Genomic DNA, 23,151 nt, shown 5'->3' with positions numbered 1-23,151 from the left:
CAAATGAGAATGAGATTTTTTAATTTATGAATAGAAAAAATAAGACTTGAACTACAGTCCTTATTTATTATGCAGCAAAACAGAAAGCCAGGGCAACTGGAATTCTGCTTATAGAGCAAAGAGAAAATGTATCACTTTTCTAGCACAGCCACAAAAGACCAAGTTTCATCTGAAGATGTAAGACCTAAGATCATTGCTGGTTATGAAGGTAAGATCACTTTTTCTGAAGCAGCAGAAATTCACTGACTACGAATCATTACTCATTTTGGCCCATGTTCTGGTTACAAGCACATCAAACTACTTCTAATATCACTAATAATGTATCACTAAAATTTCATAACTAGAATAAAACATTTTTATTCTGCTGCAGCAGAAATGCTAGAAAATATTGAGCTAAAAGTCAAGAAATTGTGCAAGCAGATTACTCGCAAAAAGACTGGTACATTAAATTCCCTTGTTTTTTATAACATATTTGGCAACTGACAAATGGCTTTGAATTTGGGATGGAAGATCTTCACACAGCTTTCATGAAGCACATTTGAGAAAATGACAGTGAACTGCTGAGAAGCTGGTGCCCTTTTGAAAACTAATTATCTTATTTGGAGTCCAGCATCTACCCTGGTGATCCAAACTCAAATCAAACTAATTATCAGATAACCTAATCCGCTGCATTTAGATCAAATCTCTGTAAAAACTGATTGATAATTATATGTATATGCATATATATATGTGCGTATCTCTATGGACAATATTTTTACTTTAACCTTCTCTATGACTTTTATTAATTTAGTTCTTGAAAAAGCTTTCTTCCAAGAAAAGCTAGAGGAAAAAGTATTGTGACAACAGCCATAAATCCACAGCAGAAGGTCTGCTGGGTAAGTAGCATGGGGCGCGAGTTATAATATTTTCTTGTATCTAAAGTGTTTGTGTTCACTTTGGGTACGTGTGTTTAACTTTATGCATGTCCTGGCCTGCTCAGAGTAATTCAATTCCTGGGTAATAGAAATACCATCAGAAGCCTGAATCTCATCATCTTTTTTTCATAAATGGATCAGTAGAGCAGAAAGAGGAAAAAAAAACCCCACAAAAAATACCACTAGGAACAAGCCAAACACAAACACAAAACTGAGGTTTTATTTGTCTCTCTGTGATGTGAAGGCCAAATTCTTCACCGGGGTAAATTGACAATGCCAGCAGAAATTCAGGTCTGAAACGTGTAGCCTAGGACTAAAGGGATAAGACGAAATCCAGGAGCCGGTTTAGGCTGGTTGTAGTTCAGTGATCCACATCAGCAATGCAGCTGGGTACGTATTTTCCAGTATGTGTAGAGTCCTGCGTACTTTGGTTCAAGTTGCGTGTAATAATTCTATTAAAGAGGTAAGGATTAAAAACCCCATATCTTCCTCATTAAACCTTCTTAAACCTTCCTCATTAAACCTTAAAAAATATGTGGAAGAGAAGATAACTAATGCTGTTAACAGATCCATTTGCCATCGCATTGAGATGTAAGCTCAAAAAGTTCATCCCCCAGTTCTGGTTGTAACATCAAACCTTTCCCAAGCCGGCTACAGCCCAAAGTAGCTCAGAAATCCAGGGCAGCCCAACAGCTCTGCTGGCTGGGTCGCTGTAGAAGGGACAATTCTTTATATTTTCACAAAGATTTAGCCAAAACAGTAAAATAATTAGGAAGGAGGAAAAGGCTTTCCATTTTTCAGGCCTGAGAACTCTACCTTACAAATGCCAGGTATATTATTTTATATTACGTTCTTCCGTCTTCTTCCCTTCTCTGGCACGTGGCCCTCCAGCGTTGTCTCTGCGATACCAAGACTCAAAAAAAAGTTAAAAAAAAAGCTGACTCAGACAATTATTAATCCTTCTTGTCTTTTTATAGCTTCAGGAAGACTTACGTGGAGCTGGTTGCTAGCTGTTCCTCCGTGTTCCTTGCACAATCCGGTTGCCAAACACCACTTGCCTTGTCCCTTTGGGATGCGCGTCCCAGGAGAGCCCGGGTCCCTGGGGCTGCAGCCCTGCTCCCGGGCTGGGCACTCCGTGGGTGAGCCACCTACTCGGTGCTCAGCGATTGGGGAGCTCACGGCATGGAGCAGCCCGCGCAGGGCTTTCTGGCCGCTGTGGTATAAAATAGCCCAGAGGGGCCAAAAGAGTGTCACGAACAGAGGGTGAGGCGCAGTGCCGCTGACCTCTCTCCTTTATCAGGCTCTGACAGCCCATTAATAACAATACCGGGTGACATGTTTTATGGTTTGAAATTGTAGAGATTTGGAGACGAACCACCTAACTAAGGGTGTGTAATGCTATTCCAGATGCCCTAGAGCATCCTTCCCCAGCCCCGCTGCAGCCTTGGGAAGGTGCAGGTCTTGCACGTGGCTGCCACATCCCATCTCCATGCAGGTGTCCTGGATGCCTTAAAGTGTTTCTAAGATGGACCCTGAATCCTATGTTTAGGCATCTGAATCACTTAATGACTGTCAAAAGCAACTAAGGCTGATGGAATATATTTCATTAAAACTGCTTTTAATGGAGAATTGTGTTTCTAAGAGAGTTCTTGGTTCCTTTATTTTTGCATTTTGCACTGTGTGCTTTCTGAGCAAAGGTCAAATTTGAGAGGATGTTGAATGCTGCAAAATGGAAATATTTGTTGGAAACAAGAACTTCTGGTATTTGAATTGTCATTGTACATTTGCAGACTTCTGTTGGCTAAGAGAAATAGACATTTTTCAAACTGCTCTGTTATGTGTCCTTCCCAGCAATGTTAATGCCAGCAGTGATTGCTGTCTGACACAGCTATGCCTGCAACTCGTTGCAACACAAACATTCCTCAATAGTGACCCAGATAACCTGTGCTGTTGAACAAATTACACAGGATAACATCATTATCTCCTTATTCTGAGGCCTAAAACTTAGATGTCTATGGAGTTTGGCATCTTTTCCATCTGCAACAAGTGAAGGAAAGAAACAGCCTCTCCAGAGGACAATTTTTAAAACTTAAAATAGATACATCAAATGAGCAGAAGGATCACTTTGTTTGTGCTATTTCTCCCTACCACCTGCAGAGGAATCTGCTGCTCTCTCTAGACTGTAAACTCCGCTGGAGTAGACTGATCTGCACTCTGTATTTGTACAAGTGACTAGCCAAACAGGGGTGGGTTATTGCCCTATCTCAAAAGAAGTTACAATGAGTTGTTGACATTTTTTGTAGGCATAAATATAAGTAAGGCCTGTGTCTCTACAAATATAATACCAACTGAAATAAGTTCAGTCAACAGTACTGCCAAATGCAATTGGCATTGCAATTGCTTGCTAATGACTACATGGCAAGCCTTGTGATACTGGGCAGGAGCTTTTCAAATGCAATTGCTAGAAACTTTTCCTTCCTTGTGGATTTGAGATATCACAAATGGAATGAAAGAGAGAGAAAAAGAAAGGGAGAAAGAAAGGAAGGAAGGAAGGGAATCTGAATTTTATGGCTGCAGAGAAATTAGAAACCTCCAAACCTTAAACATATTAATAGAGAAACCACTTCCTGCTATCTTCAATGGCACACACTTAAAATATTTTCAATTAAGTTCAGAAGGTATTTTAAATTCTTGTGCAAGACTGTTTTCCTCCTCAGCCACTGGTTTTTCTGTTAGCATTTCTTATGCCATTCTCCTCATCCACTCAGCCACCTATTTTTAGCTTGATTTGACATGAATTTCCTTTCTGCCCTTTTCACATCTACTTATTCATCTGCACTGACCTTATTTTAACTCTTAGCAAGTGACACACTTATGACACATGCACACACACCTAGCGCTGTAACGCATTCATATACATTCTCCGCGTATCTTCAGGCTCTGTACTGTCTCTGCTTCCCACCAGAATTTGTCACTGAAAAAAATATGCCCCGGTGAAGCTCAGTGTCCCAGCTATTTAGTCTGTGCATTGAATCTAGATGTTGTATGGCACTACAAAATACCATAGGAAGTCTTTAATTTCTAAATCCCATATTTGGATGTATTCTAACATGCTGATGATCACCTTGCATTTTCAATACTTTATTTAAATGTCACAGTCCTTCAGCACTGCAGCTGTTTATGACTCTTTGGCATGTGATGCAATGAGGTTATCTTGGCAAACTTCTGACTGGGCTGGACTCCATATCTCAGAAACCACGACCGTGGCTGGCAGTGTTTAGTCCCTAGGTAACTATTTCAGCAAGTGCTGAATGAGTATGGAAACCAGGGCTGAGCCACACTGGCAGAGTGATATAGGGAAACTCATGCTGCATTTGTCCATGCAGCAACCTTTCAGTAAATAAATACGGGACTTTAGCCTCTGGACTGAAAATCCAGCATCTTTTGCAAGTGGCTAAATAAATAAAACCGCCTTTGGTATCAGCCCTAGAATTGTGTATCCTGTTGCTAACCTGAGATAAGCACGAGCCCTTTTCACATGTAAGAATGCATGTGATCCGTTGGTTTCGCATTGCTACTGTCTCTTTTTCCTTCCCCCTCTAAAATGCCAACCCTATTGGAAAATCAATTTTATAGAACTTACCTACTGCACACTATGCTCTTGCCAAGACCCCAGACTAGTTCACAGTACGCTGCCTCTTTGTGCCTAACAAGCTCCCCATATGTCGCAGGACTCATCAGCTATGCTGATCTTTGCCTGTGACCCAGCTGTGTGCTGACTAGGATGGCTACTACACCTTATTTTGCAGATAATAAGAGACAAGACAGCAGCCCCAGCTGGTGAAATAAAAGGCATTTGTGGAAATTGTGTCCAGTTCTGTAATTCTTCATTTCTGAAGGCCTTCCAGAAGCCTTCTGTATGCATGGAGAACTTTCAAGAAGGCTTTGAAGGAGATTTATATTCCTGAAGAGTATTTTGATAAAATTCTATAATTTACAATATTTTTTTCACAGTCCTAGCTAAAGACCCCAAACTAACATCAGTACTTGATGTGGCTGTCTGGAACATGGAATGAGGAAGGGACAAGCATTCCTTCTTGTGAAACTGCTGGTGGTCACCGGCCATGCTTCTGCACAGCTCACAAACAGGCTTCTTCAGAACTCTGCTAAAGGGATGCCAGAGATACTTGGGATCTGTGGACCATGCTTGAAGAGCTCTACTGACATTCACTTGTACACCTAACAGAAAGCAAACCTGGCCTCATCCCTGAGAACAAGACCCCTGCCCAGATGGTCTCTTATACTGAATGCACTCTGTGGTTGCCCCACTACTCCACATGGCAAAGTCATGCTTAGGGAAAGAACAGGACGTTTGGCCTGATGTTTCCTTATCTATATAAACTCTGGAAGCCCTACCAGGAATCAGCTCCAGACTTGTACAGAAGGCTTTTGCTTGTCATACATGTAGGCTTTTCCCCAAGTTACACATGCATACAGTTCCAGAAACTCCTGGCCATTTTATCATGGATCACCACAAGAAAGACTTAAGTTAGGTTTTTCTACCAACTCTCTTACTCTCTCTCTCTCTCTCATCCATCCATCCATCCATCATCCATCCATCCATCCATCCATCCATCCATCCATCGCCTGCTCACCCTTCCTTTATTGTCCTGCTATGGACACACCTTCAGCTAAGCTGGCTGGCCTTGGCTCATTCAACCAGGGTATCAGGCAGCTATGAAGGCCTTCACAAAATACAACTTTAAAAAACTCATTGTTATGGACACGAAAGCAATCCCACTTTTTCTATAGGTATGTGGCTGCTCTAGACTCCTCTGCTTTGTATGAACTTTGCTGAGATTTTCATTGCCAGATTTAAAACATCCAGCGCAATACTTGCGTCCCCAAACTAAATGCAGAATATTCTGTATTGTCTCGTTCTGCTGCCAGTGCAATGGTACAACTCCTTGTTGCTTTAAAAAAAAAATACACTTTGCCCATGAGGTTTCATATCGGTTCCAGTCAAAGTCAGAGCAAGTGCCATTTCTCTGTAGGTCATATGTCTGCCTCCTTTGTCTGCAAAACTATTTGCTGATGTATTTATTTTGGCAATTTCCAATTCAGATATGTTTTCATATGCTCTTCCCTCATGCTCCTCCCATTTTTGTGCAACAGGACATTGTACTCTCTACGATAACCAAATGGATGTAAGGACCGAATCTTCAGATGGTGTAAATGGTCAATGCCAATAAAGTTATTGGAGTTGGGTTATTTATTTTCTCACGTATTAGCCTCAGTACCTCTTTACTAATATAGTTAGTATTTGTCATATGATCGGTTTATTTTTTGTAGGAATTAAGCTCTTGAAGTTTTATAGTACCAAACACAGCAGCAGACCTGACTGTAACTATTTATATAACTGTAACTATATATATATGTAACTGTTTATTTAGAGACAAATCATTACCTGACTATATATACACGTGTCTAGAGAAGGAAAGATCCATCAATCATTTACAAACTCCATCTACTGATGCCACACTTTCCTCTAATGCGCACACTGTATGTTCGCAAAGTTTTGCTTTCAGGCATTCTGACAGTCCTGGTCTTTAAGGCATGAAGAGATAGGGCACTCTGCTCCCCCTTGGGCACGGGGCTGGCCAAAGGTGTCCTTCTGACGTTAGGGAAAGCTATTTTATTTGATTAAAAAATGCTTCTTGTCTTTCTCGAGACAAAACTTGGAGTTCAAGTACAGCAAAGTAACTATCTAAACCACAGACAGGGCAAGGCAGCTCGGCAGGAATTACTGAGAGTAAAAAAACCTTTGTTTCTGTGCGACGGAAAAAAAAGCTGAACGACCTGAAAATTCATTTATTACTCATCTAAACCACAACGCATTTCTGCTGCTGTAAATCTCCCCCTTTTCCATTCTTAATGTGTCTATTATATACCCATACACTCTCCCCTGAGTTTACATGTTTGATGACACCGTTGTTCACAACACACCAGCACAAAGGAACCACAGTTACCGCTGAAGGTAAGTTATAAATCCCGTCCTACCCAGCCGTTCTTCTGGGAGCTGCAATAGGATCTACACGGCATCAGTGGTCCTCGCAATACAGGAAGCTCTGTCCAAATCTTTGCAATGAAATACTAAGCTTGGAGGGAATGCAATGTGTAAACATTTTTAATAAATTGTATTCGTTATCGGTGCGATGAGAAAGGAAAAAAGCTCATTGATGGAAGAACAAGGACTACGCTGCTGCAATGGATACGCAGCAGCAGCACTCGCCTATACCTCTCCCCACACACACGCAGTATACGGTGTTTGTTTACGGCGGTGCCTGGCGTGCTGGTTCGGCCGGGTGGGAGCGGCCGGTCCCCGCGTCCCGCAGCCCGGCCGGGCCGGTGGAGCCGCGGCCCCGAGCTGTGCCGCCCCGCCCCGGGGCTAGGCGCTCCGTTTCGGCCGGGGAGCCCGGATTTCACCGGGAACCCCCGCCTCTGTGACCGACAGGTGTCACAGGGCTATCGCGCTGCCCTGACCGCTACACCCAGCTCCGCGGGACGCACAGGCGCGGTACGAAACACGTCTCCTTCCCTCCTCGCTCCGGCTCAAAGCCCTTTCCGAGGGGCAGCAGCCCCGTGCGGGCCGGCCGGGCTCCCACCGCCGAGCTCCCCCGCCCCCCGCAGGCTTGCGGGCCCAGGCGCGGCGGCAGTCCCCGTCGGCACGGCCGGCCCGAGGGGACGTGCCCGGCCCCGCTCGGCGCCCAGCCCGCCCCGCGGCCGCCCCGTCAGCTGCTCGGCCGGGCCCGGCGGGGCGCTGCGGAGGCTGCGCGGGGCGGGGACTGGCGCGGGGAGGGAGAAGATGGCGGAGGCCGAGTGAGTGCCGGGGCCGCGGAGGGGCCGGGCGGGGGCGGCCTGGGCCGTGCGGGGCGCGGGGGGCCGAGTCGGGCCGGCGGCGGCACCTCCCGGTCCCGTCCTCCCCGCGGGCGGCCGAGCGCCCGGCAGCGCCGCCGACGGAGCGCTGCCCCGGGGCGGGGGTTGGCGCCGGGCCCCGCCGCGGCCGAGCTGCTGGGGGCGCCGGGCGGGCCGCGGCGGCGGAGGGGGCGGCGGGAGCCGTTCGGCCCGGCGGGGTAGAACCTTCTGCCAGACGAGGCTCCCCCGGGCAGGGGGGCCGGGCCGGCCGCCTGCGGGCCGGGCTCTGCGCGGCCGGTGCCGCGGCCCCTCCGCCGGCGGTGCTTAGCGGGCCCGGCCGGGGCCGGAGGCGCTGGCCCGCAGCCGCCGGGAGCCCTCGGGGCGGCCGCCCGGTCTCCGCACCTGGTGCGCCGAGGAGGGGGCTGCCGGCCTGCGGCGTTGCCCCGCAGAAGACAGGTGGCTTCTTGTCATTTCACCCTCCCCGCCATCTCGCTTAAATAGATCTTCTCTCCCTTGGCCCTCGCCATGCTGTGTCCCTCCTGGTGGGCCTGTGCGGCCTAGGGAGCTGCGACCCGCACAAGGCGGCTCTTGACGAGCATGGGGAGTGCTGGGGAGCACTTGCGGGATGGATCTTCCAATTAGAAGACAGTTAAGTGACTAAGTGTTTTGAAAATGTCTGTGGTGATAATGTAGTTGTTAACCTTTTGCACCATGCCCGCTGCGCGTGGGCTGCCTTGCGTGTCGCGCTGTGCTGCGGCGTGTTTCAGCTGTGTGCTGCTGAGGGGGACGCGCAGCTGCCGCAACTCTTGGTGCCATGTTACTGTTTGGAACATGCATTCCCAAGGGATGGAGGCTCAGCAGTGGTGTTGGTTCAATATTTGCACTGTTCCCGTCTGAGTAGAAGCGCTTGGTGAAACACAAGGCTTAAAAGGAGAGAGACATCGTCTTCGCTGCCTGCAGATGCGCTAGCCTCCTGGTCCAGAAGAAGGAGGCGATGCCTTCTTTAGGGCTCTTAGTTTCCATTTTCACAAAAGGTGACAATAGTAAGTAAGACAAAAGTAAGATGCCGTGCCTGAGCATCATGACCCCAGGCTGCCCAAGGCCCTGAAGAATCTTTACATGAGCATTGGCCGCTTTGCTCCGTTTCCCTGTTGCTCTCTGTGGCGTGCCAAAAGGCTTCAGAGCCAACGAGCGGAGAAAACTTGGAAACCAGGATAAAACAAGTAGGAACAACGCGCACAGGGTGAGAAACCAGGATGGAAACGACTGGATCGTGCCAACTTGGGACCTTGCATTACTTGTAAACATTCACTGACTTGTACCCACCCAAGTGCCTTTGCTGTGGTCAGGCTGTTTACTTTGTAGTGAAAATCTGCTGCTGGTCCCTCAAATGACTTGTAGCTGCAGGGGTTGTATAAAAGCAGTAAGTGATTTCCTTATGTAGCAAAGTCCCAGTACATTTTGATAACCTTCACAAGTAAGTATCATATATTTGCTGAATGATATATTAAATAAATGGAAATTGAGTAAATGCAGGCTTTATGTTTTGAAACTGGTTTATGCCAAATAAAATTGTGCTTCCATTTGGTCTTCTTTTCTAGAAGAAAGTAAGATCCAGTTGGTGTGTACATCAGTATTGCTGCATGAGACAGCTGATGCTTCTTATTAAGTTGGAGATTGTTGTATTTGAAGTTACAAGAAGCAGTCTTGTTAGAGGGATATCGGGAAATAATATAACATGGGGAAATAATGGGTGCGTGGAGATTATTAATAGATTTCATCAAAGACAGGGACTTGGGCTGGTGTCGCTCAGTATTTTAGTTGATGTCCTGGGTGTGCAAAATAGGGTGTAGTCATGGTGTTTGCTGATGACCTAAAGCTGGGAACCGTTTGCAGGGCTGAAGAGGATAGAGATATCTTACAGGAAAAATGGGGTGATGTTGAGCGTCGGAGTAAATAGTACCTATGGACTGAAATTCAACATGCAAGGTTTGGGGTTGGTACCAAGGAACAAGGAATTCAGTAACAGGAGAGAGAGACTGGAATGTACTAATTGATCACAGGGTGTGAGCAACAGCTGTATGGCAGTGAAAAAAGAAATTCTGATCCTCTGTGTGCAGCAAAAGAGCTCACTTAAAGAGAGACCCAGAAGTGTGAGCTTCCTCGTGTAAGGCTGTGAGAATCAACCCAGGGGTCATATATATCAGCTCTGGTCATGCATTAAAAAAAATAAGGGATGTGCAGACTTCAGGAAGCGCCAAGAGCTGTTTGGATGGTGAAGTAAGCGGAGAGTCAAGAGTTTAACTTGTTTTCCTAGGCAAGCTAAGACTAAGAAGGGACCTAACAGTTTAAAAGCCCTCATTAAGTATGTTATTCCTGTGGAGTTTGTGATTAGGACCTACAGTCTCGAATGCTGTGTATTGAAAAGACTTCTGTATATTCTGGGAATTCCTGTGATCACCTTGTGGGTAAAGCCCCCAGGGACAGGGGAGACTCTTAGCTAAAATAGGGATGTATTTGTGACTGTGGTTTCTTTCTTGGAGGCTAAATGTATTATGCAAGCTCTACTGCCATGCCATCCAAAGGAGGGGAAAAAAAATTATCTGGAGCACCTCCTTTTTGCTTGAGGGACGCATGTTGCAGCGCCAGTGCCAGCCTTGATGCAGACGTCGGTTCAGTGTGAGTCAGGAAGCTGACTTAAGAAGCCAAACAGCGTGGTTGCCCTCTTTCCCCTCAAGATGGGTTTGTGATTACAAATAATGTGGAGAATTGGCCGTGTAGAAGAGATGCTGCATTCTAACGGGGACTGTGCTGCCTCCCCAAACTGACAGTGGGAAATTACATGTGACCAGAACTTGGTTTTTTACCTTTTGTTTTACCTCTTGGACTTTTTTGTGCATGATGGAGGATGCCACAGCGTGGCGTCGCATTTTACGTGCAGTTACCTGTAGTATATTAACTAGCCTGGATGTATTTCACTTCCCTTTTGGCTTTCAGTCAGCAGAAACGAATGGCACGTCCTCTGCACTGCTGCTACGTCTTCAGAGAGCTTCCTCAGGATCTGCTGAAGCCAGGGAGAAAAGGGGGATGGATGCACTGGTTTGGCTTCCCTTGTGCCCGCGTGGCCGTAAATAAGAGTTAACAAAAGCCGCCACCAGTTGGCAGTTTCAAATTTAAAAACAATGTCAGGGCTTTTTTTCTTAAGTTCCAGGTGGCTAAGCTGTCGATCAGAATCGTTGTTATACATGAGTGTGGCACTGAATCCATGTATAACAAGACTCTTGATGGACAGGTTTTTTTAAAAAGAGTGATTGGGATGGGAACTCTGCCATTCCTGTAGTGCCAGCAGTTACTCATGTAGGACGTTACCTAGTGCGCGGGCAGGGGGAGCTCCTTTTCCCTTCACTCTCAGATTCTTTTGTTCCTGATTACAATTACAGTTTGTAGTAATGTGTGGCACTTTTCACCAAAAGTGTGTTACTTCAGTAAATATTTCTCTGCATTGAGATTACTTCTCTGGCTTGCTGAGTTGTTTTGCTCTTACCTGGGGTTACAAGAATGGGCACATTGCAGGACTGCTGAAAATATGGCTCCATCCTGAAAAATATTTCTCAAATTTCCCTTCCCAGTTGAGAAATATTTTCTGGCATCTCTTCAAGAAGAGAGAACTGTGAACCTCTTTGGCTGGCTTGAAACCAAGGGCTTTGTTTACTTGCTTCTGAATTACATAATCTCCAGTTGTTGCTTAAAGGAGAGGAGAAAAACAATTTATTGTTACTGCAAAGCAAGCCTCTCTTCCATCTGATATTGGTTTCATTTCTTCACCTCTTCTCTGTGGTTTCACATTCCTATCATGTTTCCTCCTCCTCTGTCTCCTAGTAGACAAAGCTATTCATAAAACCTGTTTTCTTTGTAAGGCGTTTTTGCAGCTGTGGTTGCTTCTGCTCTCAAATGACTAGTTGCCGCCTCAGAAAATTCAGAAAAATGTAATAGCCGTATTTTTTTAAACCGGTCCCCAACTTATTTAACAAAAATGTAGTTAATGTTTCTTATATCTGCATTTTTCACCTTTTTTTAAATTATTTTGCAGGGTTTGGATATCTCCTAATTGAGGAGAGTCAAAATACTGATTTCAAGTGAATCCTCCTCAGTCAGCCTGTTGGATGTCTCTGAGAACATAAGAAGTCATGGCAGAAAATGATGCAATGCCAATCTTAACAAAAAAGTGTGGCCCATACATTTCATCTGTAACCAGTCGTGGCATGAATTTGGTAATTCGTGGTATAGTGCTGTTTTTTATTGGTGTATTTCTTGCATTAGTATTAAACTTGCTTCAGATCCAGAGAAACGTTACTCTCTTCCCCCCTGATGTGATCACAAGCATCTTCTCCTCAGCTTGGTGGGTACCACCTTGCTGTGGCACAGCGTCAGGTAAGTTCAGTCGTGTACGCATGCCTGGCATGGAGATGAAAGGGTGGAGAGGTAGTTGTACAGTTATAAAAAACTACCTGAAAGGTGTAGAAAATAAAAATTTCTCTTCCAGCATCACTGCCCTTTTTGAGCTATTACTAACCTTCTGATCTCCCCGTGTACACGCAGATATGTATGCATGTTCTGCTAAGTTTAAGCCTTTAGAGGGTGGTGCCACATGCAACCTTGTTTTGAGCACAGGAAACCACCCTGAGCAATGCTTCCTTTTGTGACCCATCTTTCCATTTGTTCCTCAGTCCAGTTTTAGGTATAGCTGTAGCTCCATAAAGCTGGGAGGCCTGACTGGAGTTGAGACCAAACACACAGTTTGCGGTCATAGAGGCATGTTGCAGAACAGCACCTTGGTTACTTTTGTGTATCAAGTCAGATGATGTGAACATGCTCCATTTCTCCCATGACCACGTAGGGAGTTGAGGCTTTTGTGTGTTTAGCTAGTTTAAGTGAGATGTCTGCTGTAGATAGTAAGAAATATCCTTTTTTTTCGTTTCTTTCATCTACAAGTGTCAAGGCATGTTCCATGTTACAAGCCTGATGGAATTTGACTTTTTACTTGGCTCTGAAGATCACTGATCCCATGGGCCAGTTTTATGCTTTACTAAGGGAGTGTTCTTAGCAGCCAGTACTGGAGGACTGTGCTTTACTGAACATTTACAGTAAAGGTGGTATTGTCCTAGAGGTCAGTTTTAATAAGACTGAGAAGCTCACGTTTCTGAATATTAATATGAGTCAATAAACTAGCTTTTGTGTTGATATTGCTGTTTTGCTAATGATAATACGTAAGCCTATTTTTTTCCTATTTGTCTGATTGCTTTCTTTTTGATACCTTGTTGAAATACTGCAACCCAGATGTCATAGAGGAGCTTGATTGGAAAGGAAACCCTCCATATATCTCGCTGAATATGTCAGTTTTGTTCTCCTGTGGAGGTGCATTTGCCATGTTATGGTGGCAGTTGTATACCTGCTTTATCTGCTAGTTGTCTTAGCCCTCTTTCTGTTGTCTTGCTGAGATTGTTGATTAGGTTTTGGTTTGTAGCCTGCATTTGCTGCAGTTTTCTTTCATACTTCAAACTGATTGTCTTGACAAACGTGTCTGGTAAAGGTTTGATCTCATATATGGAGTAGTGGAGGTTGAAATGACAGAATCCCAACCTGCAGCAGCAACACAAAATGTTTGCAGTGTTTGCTGTGAAGCTTGCACTGTCAACTGTTTGCATCAGGCTGCACTTTATGCTCTCTTGGATCATCTGAGAACATTGTCTGCAGCTGTGTTTGGGGTAGTCATGAAGGCTAGATCTTGCCATCATCTCAGAAGAAACTTGTGGGCCTCTCTGGTTCTGATGGGTTGGATGTTTTGATGGAAAGACTGGTTATGGCTTGTAAAGTATAGTCAGTCACCTGCTAGGCTTTTGCACTACTTCATTTTAAGCCACTGGATCTAAAGATACGACTGCCTTAATTGGCTTTTCCCAGCAGGAGTGACCTCTGTTAAGGTGTTTGAGTTCCTTCTTTTTCATTATCGGTCTTCTCCATGTTCTTTCCTTGTCTTCTCTGCTAGCATACATACAGGGAACCTCTGTGGTAAATGCTGGTAATTGACCCATTTCCTTACCATTTAGTACTGGCACAGCATTCCGGGAATTGACATGAGTATTTTTCATGAACAGAATGAAGGTATTTTGCATATTTACAAGCAGTGGTGTTCGAGGCTGCTTTCAGAGAAGTCCTTTCCTCTGTCACTGTTGCTAGTCATCAGTTTGGCCCAACACCTTTGGCAAGAAAAGTGCTCGGGGAGGTTTTTTTTTTCCTTCTCCAGTTTTACTGGTGATTTGTTGTCCTGAGTCCTGGAGATCAGTTCCCTCTCTGACAGAACAGTGAGCATTTGCTATAACATACCTCCAACAGCATGCCAGTCTGAGGGCACTGGCTCAGGCACTGCCCGCTCCTGCAGCCCCAGTTCAGCATTAAGAAGCAGTGTTATTCCTCAGCAGTGTTGGGAACAGTCATTTTAGCTGCAATTGCAGCAGAGAACACATGAAGAAATGTTTAAAGAGCGTAGCAGTTCCCTGGGGTTGAAAGTCCTGTTTGCTTTCTGTATTCAACAGCTACTGTGGGCTCTGGGCTTTCCCTTTTTCTCTGTGAGCCTTTGTAGTAGTATTGAAGAAGAGGAAAAACATTATCCAAACAAAACCTGCTTGTAACACCACCACAGGAAGACAAAATATTGGTGTTATAAACCCCATACTCTGCCCTTACTGTGGTGTGTGTGTTTTGCAGTTATTTAAACATGTATATTTGATAGGTGGGATTTTCAAAAGTGTCAGCCTGCAAGCTATTACTGCTCTTTTTGAACTACAGTGTGAGACTGCAGATTTTAATAGGGTACAGAGTTCTTTCATCCTCCACCGCTAGTTCAAATTGTCTCTGTTTTGCTGCTTCTGCCAAGTCACTGCTGCAGTGATTGAAGATGCTGCTGAAGTTTTACAGGGCTTTTTAAAACAACGAATTTGTTTGAAATTCGTGTATGTTTTGTACTGTGTATCCTTAAAAGACCCGTTTTAGTAGTGACAATAATTGTCAAAGTCTAGATAGTCTTTATTTTAGCTAAATATTGCCAGTGCTTTAACTTCTGGGGCTTTTTTCTTTCCTGTCTCCGCAGCTGTGATTGGGTTATTGTACCCGTGCATGGACAGACATCTGGGAGAGCCACATAAATTTAAGAGAGAATGGTCCAGTGTAATGCGATGTGTAGCAGTCTTTGTGGGAATAAATCATGCCAGCGCTGTATCCTATATTCTAATGAAATTGGCGATAACAAATGGGTTTCCACTAAAACAAAGCTCACATAGTCATGAGGAATTGTTAAGATGTGCAGCATTTTTGCAATGGATGTGCAGAATATGTGTTAAACTGTTGTAGCGGTGTTGGAGGTGACGAGTCTCACGTCTTTTCATTCTGAAAAATGTTTTCAATAGAAATGTCTCAGTATTGGGCTTTGTCTTACTTATAGTTGTTATTTTCTTTGAATAATTAAAAGTAAGTGTGGGGAAATTTGTGTGATAGGTATTACGTACAAGTGCTTTAAGATGTTGCGGGGGTTGATGTCCTTTTAACATTGCAGTAAGAGGCTGCAGGCCAGTCCTGAGGTCATCAGTGAAGCGCATGCACTTTGTGAAGATTGAGGAAACCTCAGGACCAGGTAGTACCCAGGACTACAGAGAGCAAGTAAGCATTGTTACCCCATTCTGCAAGTGATGCTTTGATGCTGGGAGAGTAGTTACCATTCCTGTGGTCATTTAGCAAGGGCAATTAGAAGTCAGTCAGCGTGTTGCAGTACGTTGTACTCCTCCTAACTGTGTAGCTATGCAGATACATCCTTGCACAAGTGTGCTCAAAACTGGCATCCCTTCCCTCTGAAGCAGCTGGGGACATGCTGGGTGACAGGGTGCTTTTCATGTGGACTGGCACACCTTACTGGCAGTGCTGTGAGGCTTAGTGGTTTCACGTAGTCATGCCTAATACCTTCTCTGTCAGGTAAAACCAGGATCTGTCTGTGAAAATTGGGTTCTTGCAAACTAATTAGAAAGAATGCAAATCGCCTCTGGAAGTCTCATCTCCTTCAGCATGGGCTCCAACACAGTTTCCAGAAACTGCTAAGAAGTGCTGATTGCATGCCACTGAATCTCTGTATTTCCAGGAAAAGAGGGCAAGTTAACTGAAGTATGTGAGAGCTATGTGAGAGCTGGCTGAATTCTTACTGAGGTGGCTTGGCCCTTGGATGAGTTTTGTGGTTGTCTGGTTTGGTTCTCTGTCCAGAATGGCCAAATGAGCTGGAGCTGCCAAGGTTCGGGGCCATTCCCACTGTCCCTTGCAAACCTTGCTGTCCTTGCCAAAGATGCATTAATCTGGTCCTGTGCTTCTCACTGACCTGTGCTGTAGCTGTTGTGTAAGCACGTGCAACTTCGCTGCTTTTAAGAAATACAATAGAATTGGCACCTTCTGTCTGCCTGGGTCAGATTATGTACAGCAAACCTCTTGCAGTTTTCTAACAGCTCTTACACGTATCCCAGGACATCATTAATGTACTGTCTGTATTTCCTCCTTGACCGCTTTACAGACTGCTTTCTTTTCAGCTTATTGCCAGTTCTGCCCGTTGCCATTATTTGGTGTGGGTTTAGGTCTTGTTCGACATTTTTTCTGATGCTATTGATTTTTATCCTGTAATTATTTATTCCAGGTAGTTGAACTTCTTTCTCGTTTCCTCTAGGTCACTCTCTAGGTCTTTGTGAGATAATAGGACGGTGTTTTTATGTTGTCATCCCATAAATTTTCTTTCAGGATTATGAAACTTGACAGCCTCCTTTTTAATAATCTGTTGTGGACAGGAGGAGTGAGGATGAGTTAGAATTTCCAAAACATTTTGAAGAATGAAATATTATAAAGATATATGGAGTGACTTTGCACTTTTATCAGAGAGTTGACAGAACTGATTTTCAATGTTTATTTACATGAATACTTTCACAATAATATTATTTACGTTTTGGTTTATAGAAAACCAACATTTTTTATGTTTTGCTGAATGTAAACTAGCATATAAATTAAACAAAATTGCAGTTAAGAGTGATAAGTACCTTTTTTTGGGTAAATCTCTGTCATTTGGAGGAGTCTCATGCTAGATTTAAGATTTGATGCTTAGTGTAATAAAGGGCCAGGTAAGGATGTAGTGTCCTTAGTCTCAACAGTGACATGTGCATTTTATGTCTGTATAAAACACCTGCATTCCTGGTAGGTGTGTAGTTGCTTCCCTCTTGTACAGTGCCAAGACCCTAAAACTGTGAAAAAATGTCATAGGTTTTTCGTTTCCTGATATATTGGCAACACTTACAAGGCTTATTTCCTTCTACCTGATACCTGTGTGATAGCTGAAACAGCTAGTGCTGTATTTTTATGATGTTTTTTTCTGTTGCGTCAAAATATGATAAACAGAATGAAGAAAACTGCTTTACACTTTGTATATGATATGAATTTCCAAGCTTATCCTTAACAATCAACACAGAAAGTGGATTTTGCCAACAATATCCAGTTGTCTCTCACATTAGCAGCCCTGTCAATTGGTCTGTGGTGGACGTTTGATAGATCACGAAGTGGCTTTGGTCTTGGAGTAGGAATTGCTTTCTTAGCCACATTGGTGTCACAACTTCTCGTCTACAATGGAGTTTATCAGTAAGTATTTACTCTTTCAAGATTAAACAATAGGCTCGTCTCCTGAAGCTATAACATAAAATCAGAGTAACTGAAAGGGTAGAGTTTGACATGATTTCCAAAGCTGTCAGCACTTTATCTTGAGTATAACGTAAATTGGACTGTTCGTAAAAGCTTGTAGGTGTTTGTGAGACTTTTAGTTGGAAGTTATTTATTTCAATAAAATTGCTACCTTACCAATAATGTAACTTGGTTTTTTTGGTTGAACAAATGGGATTATAATCAATAAGCCCCCTTTGTTATTTGCTGCAAGTAATGAAATTTCTGTAATTTGGGTCTTTCGGAGTTGAAATGTCCTAATGTTTAAGTTTGTGGATTTGTTTCATGTGATTGGAGGGCTCTGTGTATTGCACAGTGTTGAGCTCAAAAATATGTGTTCTTTTCCAGATACACATCTCCAGATTTCCTTTATGTGCGTTCGTGGTTGCCGTGTATTTTTTTTGCTGGTGGAATAACTATGGGCAATATCGGCAGGCAGCTGGCAATGGTAGGTTTGCAGGGGGAGTCGACTGTTTTCTAGTACAAGTTTTAATCTACTTGTCATTCCTTCCATCGTATGTACCAAGCAGCTCTTTGACTTGTGGATGTGCAGTAAGGTAGACATCAGTAATCATTGCTTTTTTTGATCTAGCTAGTGAGTGGTTAATGCTGTTATTCAAAGCACAGCCCATGACTTTGCTCTGCACACTCTCAGTTGCATACATCAGTCCTTTCAGGACAAGTTGCTGTGTAAGAGCTCCCGCATTTGGGGAGGGGTCAGGCATCCCCTAAGTCTCTACTGTTCTTTCTGCTGCTCAAGGAGACAGAAATTGCAGCCAGCAGTGCATGCACGGGACCTAGGGAGACCAAACTTACCTGAGTGAAGTCTAAGCTAAGCTATTTTATGACCCACTTGGTAGAAAAATCCCTCTCATAGTAGTCTTCGTCATTAGTTATGCAAACTAATGTTACTAATTTTGTCAACTTCTGTTTTTCAGTATGAATGCAAAGTCATTGCAGAGAAGTCTCATGAGGACTGAGAAGAGACAGCATACACCTTTTAAACAGGAAAATACCTGACAAATGACTGTTGGAGGAGCATAAGGAACACTTGATTATGAAATTGCCAAAATGCAATTTTTTTCCCTTGAGTGGTATATTTTACTGCAATCTGTGATTGCTGCTTCTATAGAAACCTTGATGTCTGATTTTGATTACTGTGAAGTTACAATAGTATGCAATACATCTGACAACATTGGTTCAATTATAGGATTCTTTTTTCCAAATCTAAACAGTTTACCATAAATTCTTGTCTGTCCATAATGTTGCAGTGCCAAACTGAACCTTTGCACTACATTTCTGTAGCTGAAACTTCTTGCTTCACTTTATCTTGAAAGTTTTGAGGAATGTGTTCTTAATAGCTCAGCGAAAGACAGGGGATTCAAATTTAGGAATGAAGACCTTCTCTTTCCATGACAATAACCTGTAATATCTTTATGAAATTCATGGATTACAGGTGATCTTTGCTGCAATAAGTAACTGTTTTCTGGCTATTAACACACTGTATCATTCTTCAGCTGAGGAAACTTTGATATGGGTTGTATGGGTTATTGCCTTAGCATTTTGTTTGTCTGTGGTACGTGCCCAGTATCACAGAATAGAGAAATGGAAATAGAGGCTAGAAATTATTTGCTGTTTTTTCCCCTGGTACAACCAGTATACATGCTTGTATATAAACTTATGTGGACCATCATCAGATGTGGACAGATTCTGAAATTACTTGTTGTGTTGAGTAACAGGATACAATTCGGGTCATTCTTGTACAGTCCCTTACACTGACTTGTGTTGATCCCTTACAAAAAAAAAAAAACTTACAGGATTTTTATTGCAAAACTTAATTCTGCTGAACTAAATCAGTCACTACCATATAGTGTCATAAAAACCTCCATTACCGATGTTACTCTTGATAGTTCTTGTCCGCTACCTGCTCTGTTTGCAGGGATCAGCAGGAGAAGGCGAGGCTGTATTTTAGGTACTGATGTAGCCCTTATTGCTGTGAATATGGTCCAGGCAACCATAAATGTGTTCGTTCTTACAGCGTTTTTTGAGGTAGAGGAATACTGTTATCCCTATTTTATAGGTGCCTGTGCACAGAAAATCTGATAGGACAGAGCTGAAATAGGCTGTGTGCTAATTGGTTCCCTTCTTACAGAGAAGGATTTTAGTGTGACCCATATTTGGGGGCATATGTGGAATTTTCTCTTGGCTTTGCAGCTCCCTTTTAAGACCATGAGATAAATGAACTTGTGCAAGAAGGCAGAAAGCAGACTTCAAGAGGACACTGCTAACCCGTGCCAGCAGTGAATTTGGCATGGGATGTCTCCGCTTTGTTTTCCCTCTTCTGTTTCTGTGTTGATGATACTTTAATGTATTTGTTTTCCTTTTTTTGTCTTGAAGTACTATTTTTTTAAAATATTCTGTGAAGGTTTCTAAGACATGTTACAGTCACCTAGGGAGGCTGGAGTTGGTCCAAAGAACAAATAGATGTTTAGACAAGTTTTCATTAATAAATGTTTGTGTGTTGTACACAAAGCTTGAAATAGGCAACTCTGTCTTAGGTGCTTATCTCTAAGTCTGAAGAGTACACAATGAAGTGCTTCCAGAAGCGCTGTAATGAAAGAGGTGGTCACAAATGGAAGATTTCTGAACGGGGAAGTGTAAAAGTAATAAAATAAGCAAATTATGTATAAAGAGCTTGGTTCTGCAGCTCCACAAAGTTTCATCAGCTTGTCACGGTTCCATGACAGTTCAGCACTTGAGGCACGCTTTCATTGGGTAGTGTTTCAGGAAAGCACGTTACAGATGCACTTTGCTTTAAGCAGAGGTAGAACATGTTTAAGTAGATCCCTGACTATAGAGATTTTCTTTTAATCAAACCATGTGGCAATAAGAAGCATTTTATTAACAAAACCAAGAAACTGTTAGGGCATAAACTAAGGGTAAGTTTCTTCAGGCAGGCTCTGGCATTTCACTGAAGAAGCTGTTGGGCCCCTTTCCGTACAGTATTTCGCCTCATCTGCCTTATTTACTTAAACAAGTGGCTTCAGCTTGGTGGGTAGTGTGATGAGTCCCTCTTGAATTATCAGGGCATGAGTGGCATAAGAAAAATCTGAATTTTTATTCTAACTGTAGGGAATAACATGGTACCTTAGTAGCCAGCGTGCTGACTCGGTAAACAGTTTAGTTTCATCATGATCATTTAGTGTATACAAATGGAGATGAGTAGCTTTCGTTGTTTGCTTGTTGGTAAAACTACTTTTACCTGCCAGTCTAAATACCTACACGGAAGCCTTGTGTATGTTAAAATGTGCAGTATGTGAGAAGTGGTTATTGTGCATCTGTGGCACCCACTTTACAACACTTTGCACTCAGATTCATCTAAACCTGATCAGACTGTGCTGTTCACTAACTTCTTTTAAATTTCATTTTGGAAATTTTGAGCGTGATGTGCAAAGGCAGCAATCATCCAAAATAATTTGAGCGGGGTCCTTCATTACATGTGTTTTACTATTTTTATTATTTGACTGAAGTCAACAGAGGATTCACATCGCGGACATGATTTTTTTTTTCAAATTGCATTGTAATTTTGTGGCTGGTGTGTTCAAACTCTGAAAAAGGTTCATGATGAGAATGCTGACACGGCCTTAACTGTAGTGGTGTGAACATGCTGCTACTGTATAGCATGTAATTAAAACATTAGACTGTCTTAAAAATCTTGTTCAATAGAGAATGAATAAGGTATATTTTAGATACAACTTTATAAGCACTGTAACCTCTTCACTAATTAAACATTGTAAGGTCTATGCTGTTTAAACTGGCGAATTGCTGTTAAAAGCAAAATGTGCATTAAATACAATTACAACCTTGCTTGATAGGTTTCTTCTTTCTTTTAAAAAATGATACTGATTCTTAAAGTACGCTAAGTTGCCTCCTATCAGCAATCTCATAATCATTTTGACCATTGAGCTGGCATATTGGTTGCACAAAACACCTGTCTGGAAATACTAAAAAAGAAGCAGGCAAGATCAAATTGGCAGCGATTCTATCTTAATTAGCATGCTGAGCAGCCTTTGAAAATTTGCCCTTTTGAATCTGCAATGGGAATATTTGAGCTGGGGGGAAATAAGCCAGATAACTTCAGTCACAATGCAGAAAATAGAGATTTGGATATAAATAGCTGCTGTGAATATGAAAAAAAACCAACCAAACCACCAACCCACGAATGGCAGGGAATCCCTTAATATGTTTGTATTTATTAATGTGCCGATCTGGATATGACCTGCATGTTATTCTAGTATTCACAGGCTGTCCATTCATAGTGCCCATCACTCTTGTCAAAAAAAGACATAACAGAGGTTTAGAAATGCGTAATGAAAAAGCCTTCAGGCAGAGGTGAAGAAAGGGTGGGAGGAGAGTTTCATCAGTATTTGGGAAGCAGTGCCCTCAGCAGGGTAGCACCATGAGTGAAAGCTGGAAAGCACGCGGGGAGTGAACGGGAAAGGTCTGTGTTTGTGTTGGCAACCTGTGACCCAAAAATCCGAACTCTGCTGTCAGCATGCGGAGGCCTGGGCATGCCCAGCGTCTGACCAGGCAAATCGCAGCCAAGGACAGAAATAACCTTAGTGCTGCAACCAGGTACAATAATGCTTGGTCAAAAGCACGCTGGCAAAGGTGCTTTGCTGGAGACTGAACCTCTCCCTTTCACCTGCAGCCTCTCCGGGAGAGCGTTGCCCTGGGGAATGGAAACTGCAGGCCCTTCCTGCCCAAGCTCAGCCCAAGGGTGTCAAATGGAAAGTTGCCCATTTCGGACAGAATATTCCAAACGCCGGGCTGCCAGGCTCTTGCAAAACGCATCTCGTGCCTCCTTTTGTAGCGTGGCTGTTGTAAGCAGCTAGGAGGGGAGTAGACAAACTTTTCCTCCGTAGCTTCTGCCCTTCCCTTCTGCCATCTGTCTGGGAGCTGCTGCAGGGACCTATGGGCGTGCACCAGCCTTCCTTTTTATCTCTCCCAGCGTGGAAGGAAGGGACGTAATTTTACCAGCTGTGTCACCCCTGACATTTTGCATATGCTTTTTACATTTTGGAGCAGTGTTACCAATAATTCCTAATGGTAACGGATGAATATAACCTGTGTAAGCGATGTTAAATAGCAAATACAGTGTTTATAAAGGTACATGCACAGCTGGGCAGGGGCAATGCGTGTCTCACCGTGGGAATAGCTATCTAATGCTGTTAGGTTTGATGCCAGTACTAAATGCAAAGCATGAGTAATTTTGCAGCTTAATGTTCAGTACTAAATAGTAAATGAAAGGTCAGTCCAACATGTGAACTGTCATGGAATAGTAAACACTACTTTAATTGCCTCGTGCAGCCAGCTCGGATTTTTGGTGTATTTGTCATGTTTTGAGCAGCATGGTCCAGAGCCTTGTCCTGATTACCTCCCCCCGGTCAAATGACAAAGCCTCAAATTAAAGGATAAACTTTATGCCTGAGCTTTTCAGGCAGCATACTGGGAATTTGTGCTGTGAATGCTT

The 23,151-nt window shown here is 43.4% G+C and overlaps 1 protein-coding gene across 4 annotated transcripts; it reads left to right on the top strand.

Moving 5' to 3' along the window:
• Positions 1-7,381: 7,381 nt before the first annotated feature.
• On the top strand, positions 7,382-21,485 carry INSIG2 (insulin induced gene 2). 4 transcript variants are annotated; one of them, XM_055718079.1, is made up of 6 exons: positions 7,382-7,491; positions 11,920-12,260; positions 14,977-15,101; positions 17,374-17,540; positions 17,967-18,066; positions 18,557-21,485. In XM_055718079.1, the coding sequence occupies exons 2-6, from the start codon at positions 12,017-12,019 to the stop codon at positions 18,596-18,598; spliced, it is 678 nt and encodes a 225-aa protein (XP_055574054.1). In that variant the 5' UTR covers positions 7,382-7,491; positions 11,920-12,016; the 3' UTR covers positions 18,599-21,485. The 4 variants fall into 4 exon arrangements, with proteins under 4 accessions (XP_055574054.1, XP_055574053.1, XP_055574055.1 ...); XM_055718078.1 differs by lacking the exon at positions 7,382-7,491 and adding an exon at positions 7,658-7,793; XM_055718080.1 differs by lacking the exon at positions 7,382-7,491 and adding an exon at positions 8,050-8,477.
• The last annotated feature ends 1,666 nt before the right edge of the window (positions 21,486-23,151 follow it).

The sequence above is a fragment of the Falco cherrug genome, chromosome 8 (assembly GCF_023634085.1).
Source record: "Falco cherrug isolate bFalChe1 chromosome 8, bFalChe1.pri, whole genome shotgun sequence".
NCBI lineage: Eukaryota > Metazoa > Chordata > Aves > Falconiformes > Falconidae > Falco > Falco cherrug.
This window is presented reverse-complemented; position numbering and strand designations above follow the sequence as displayed.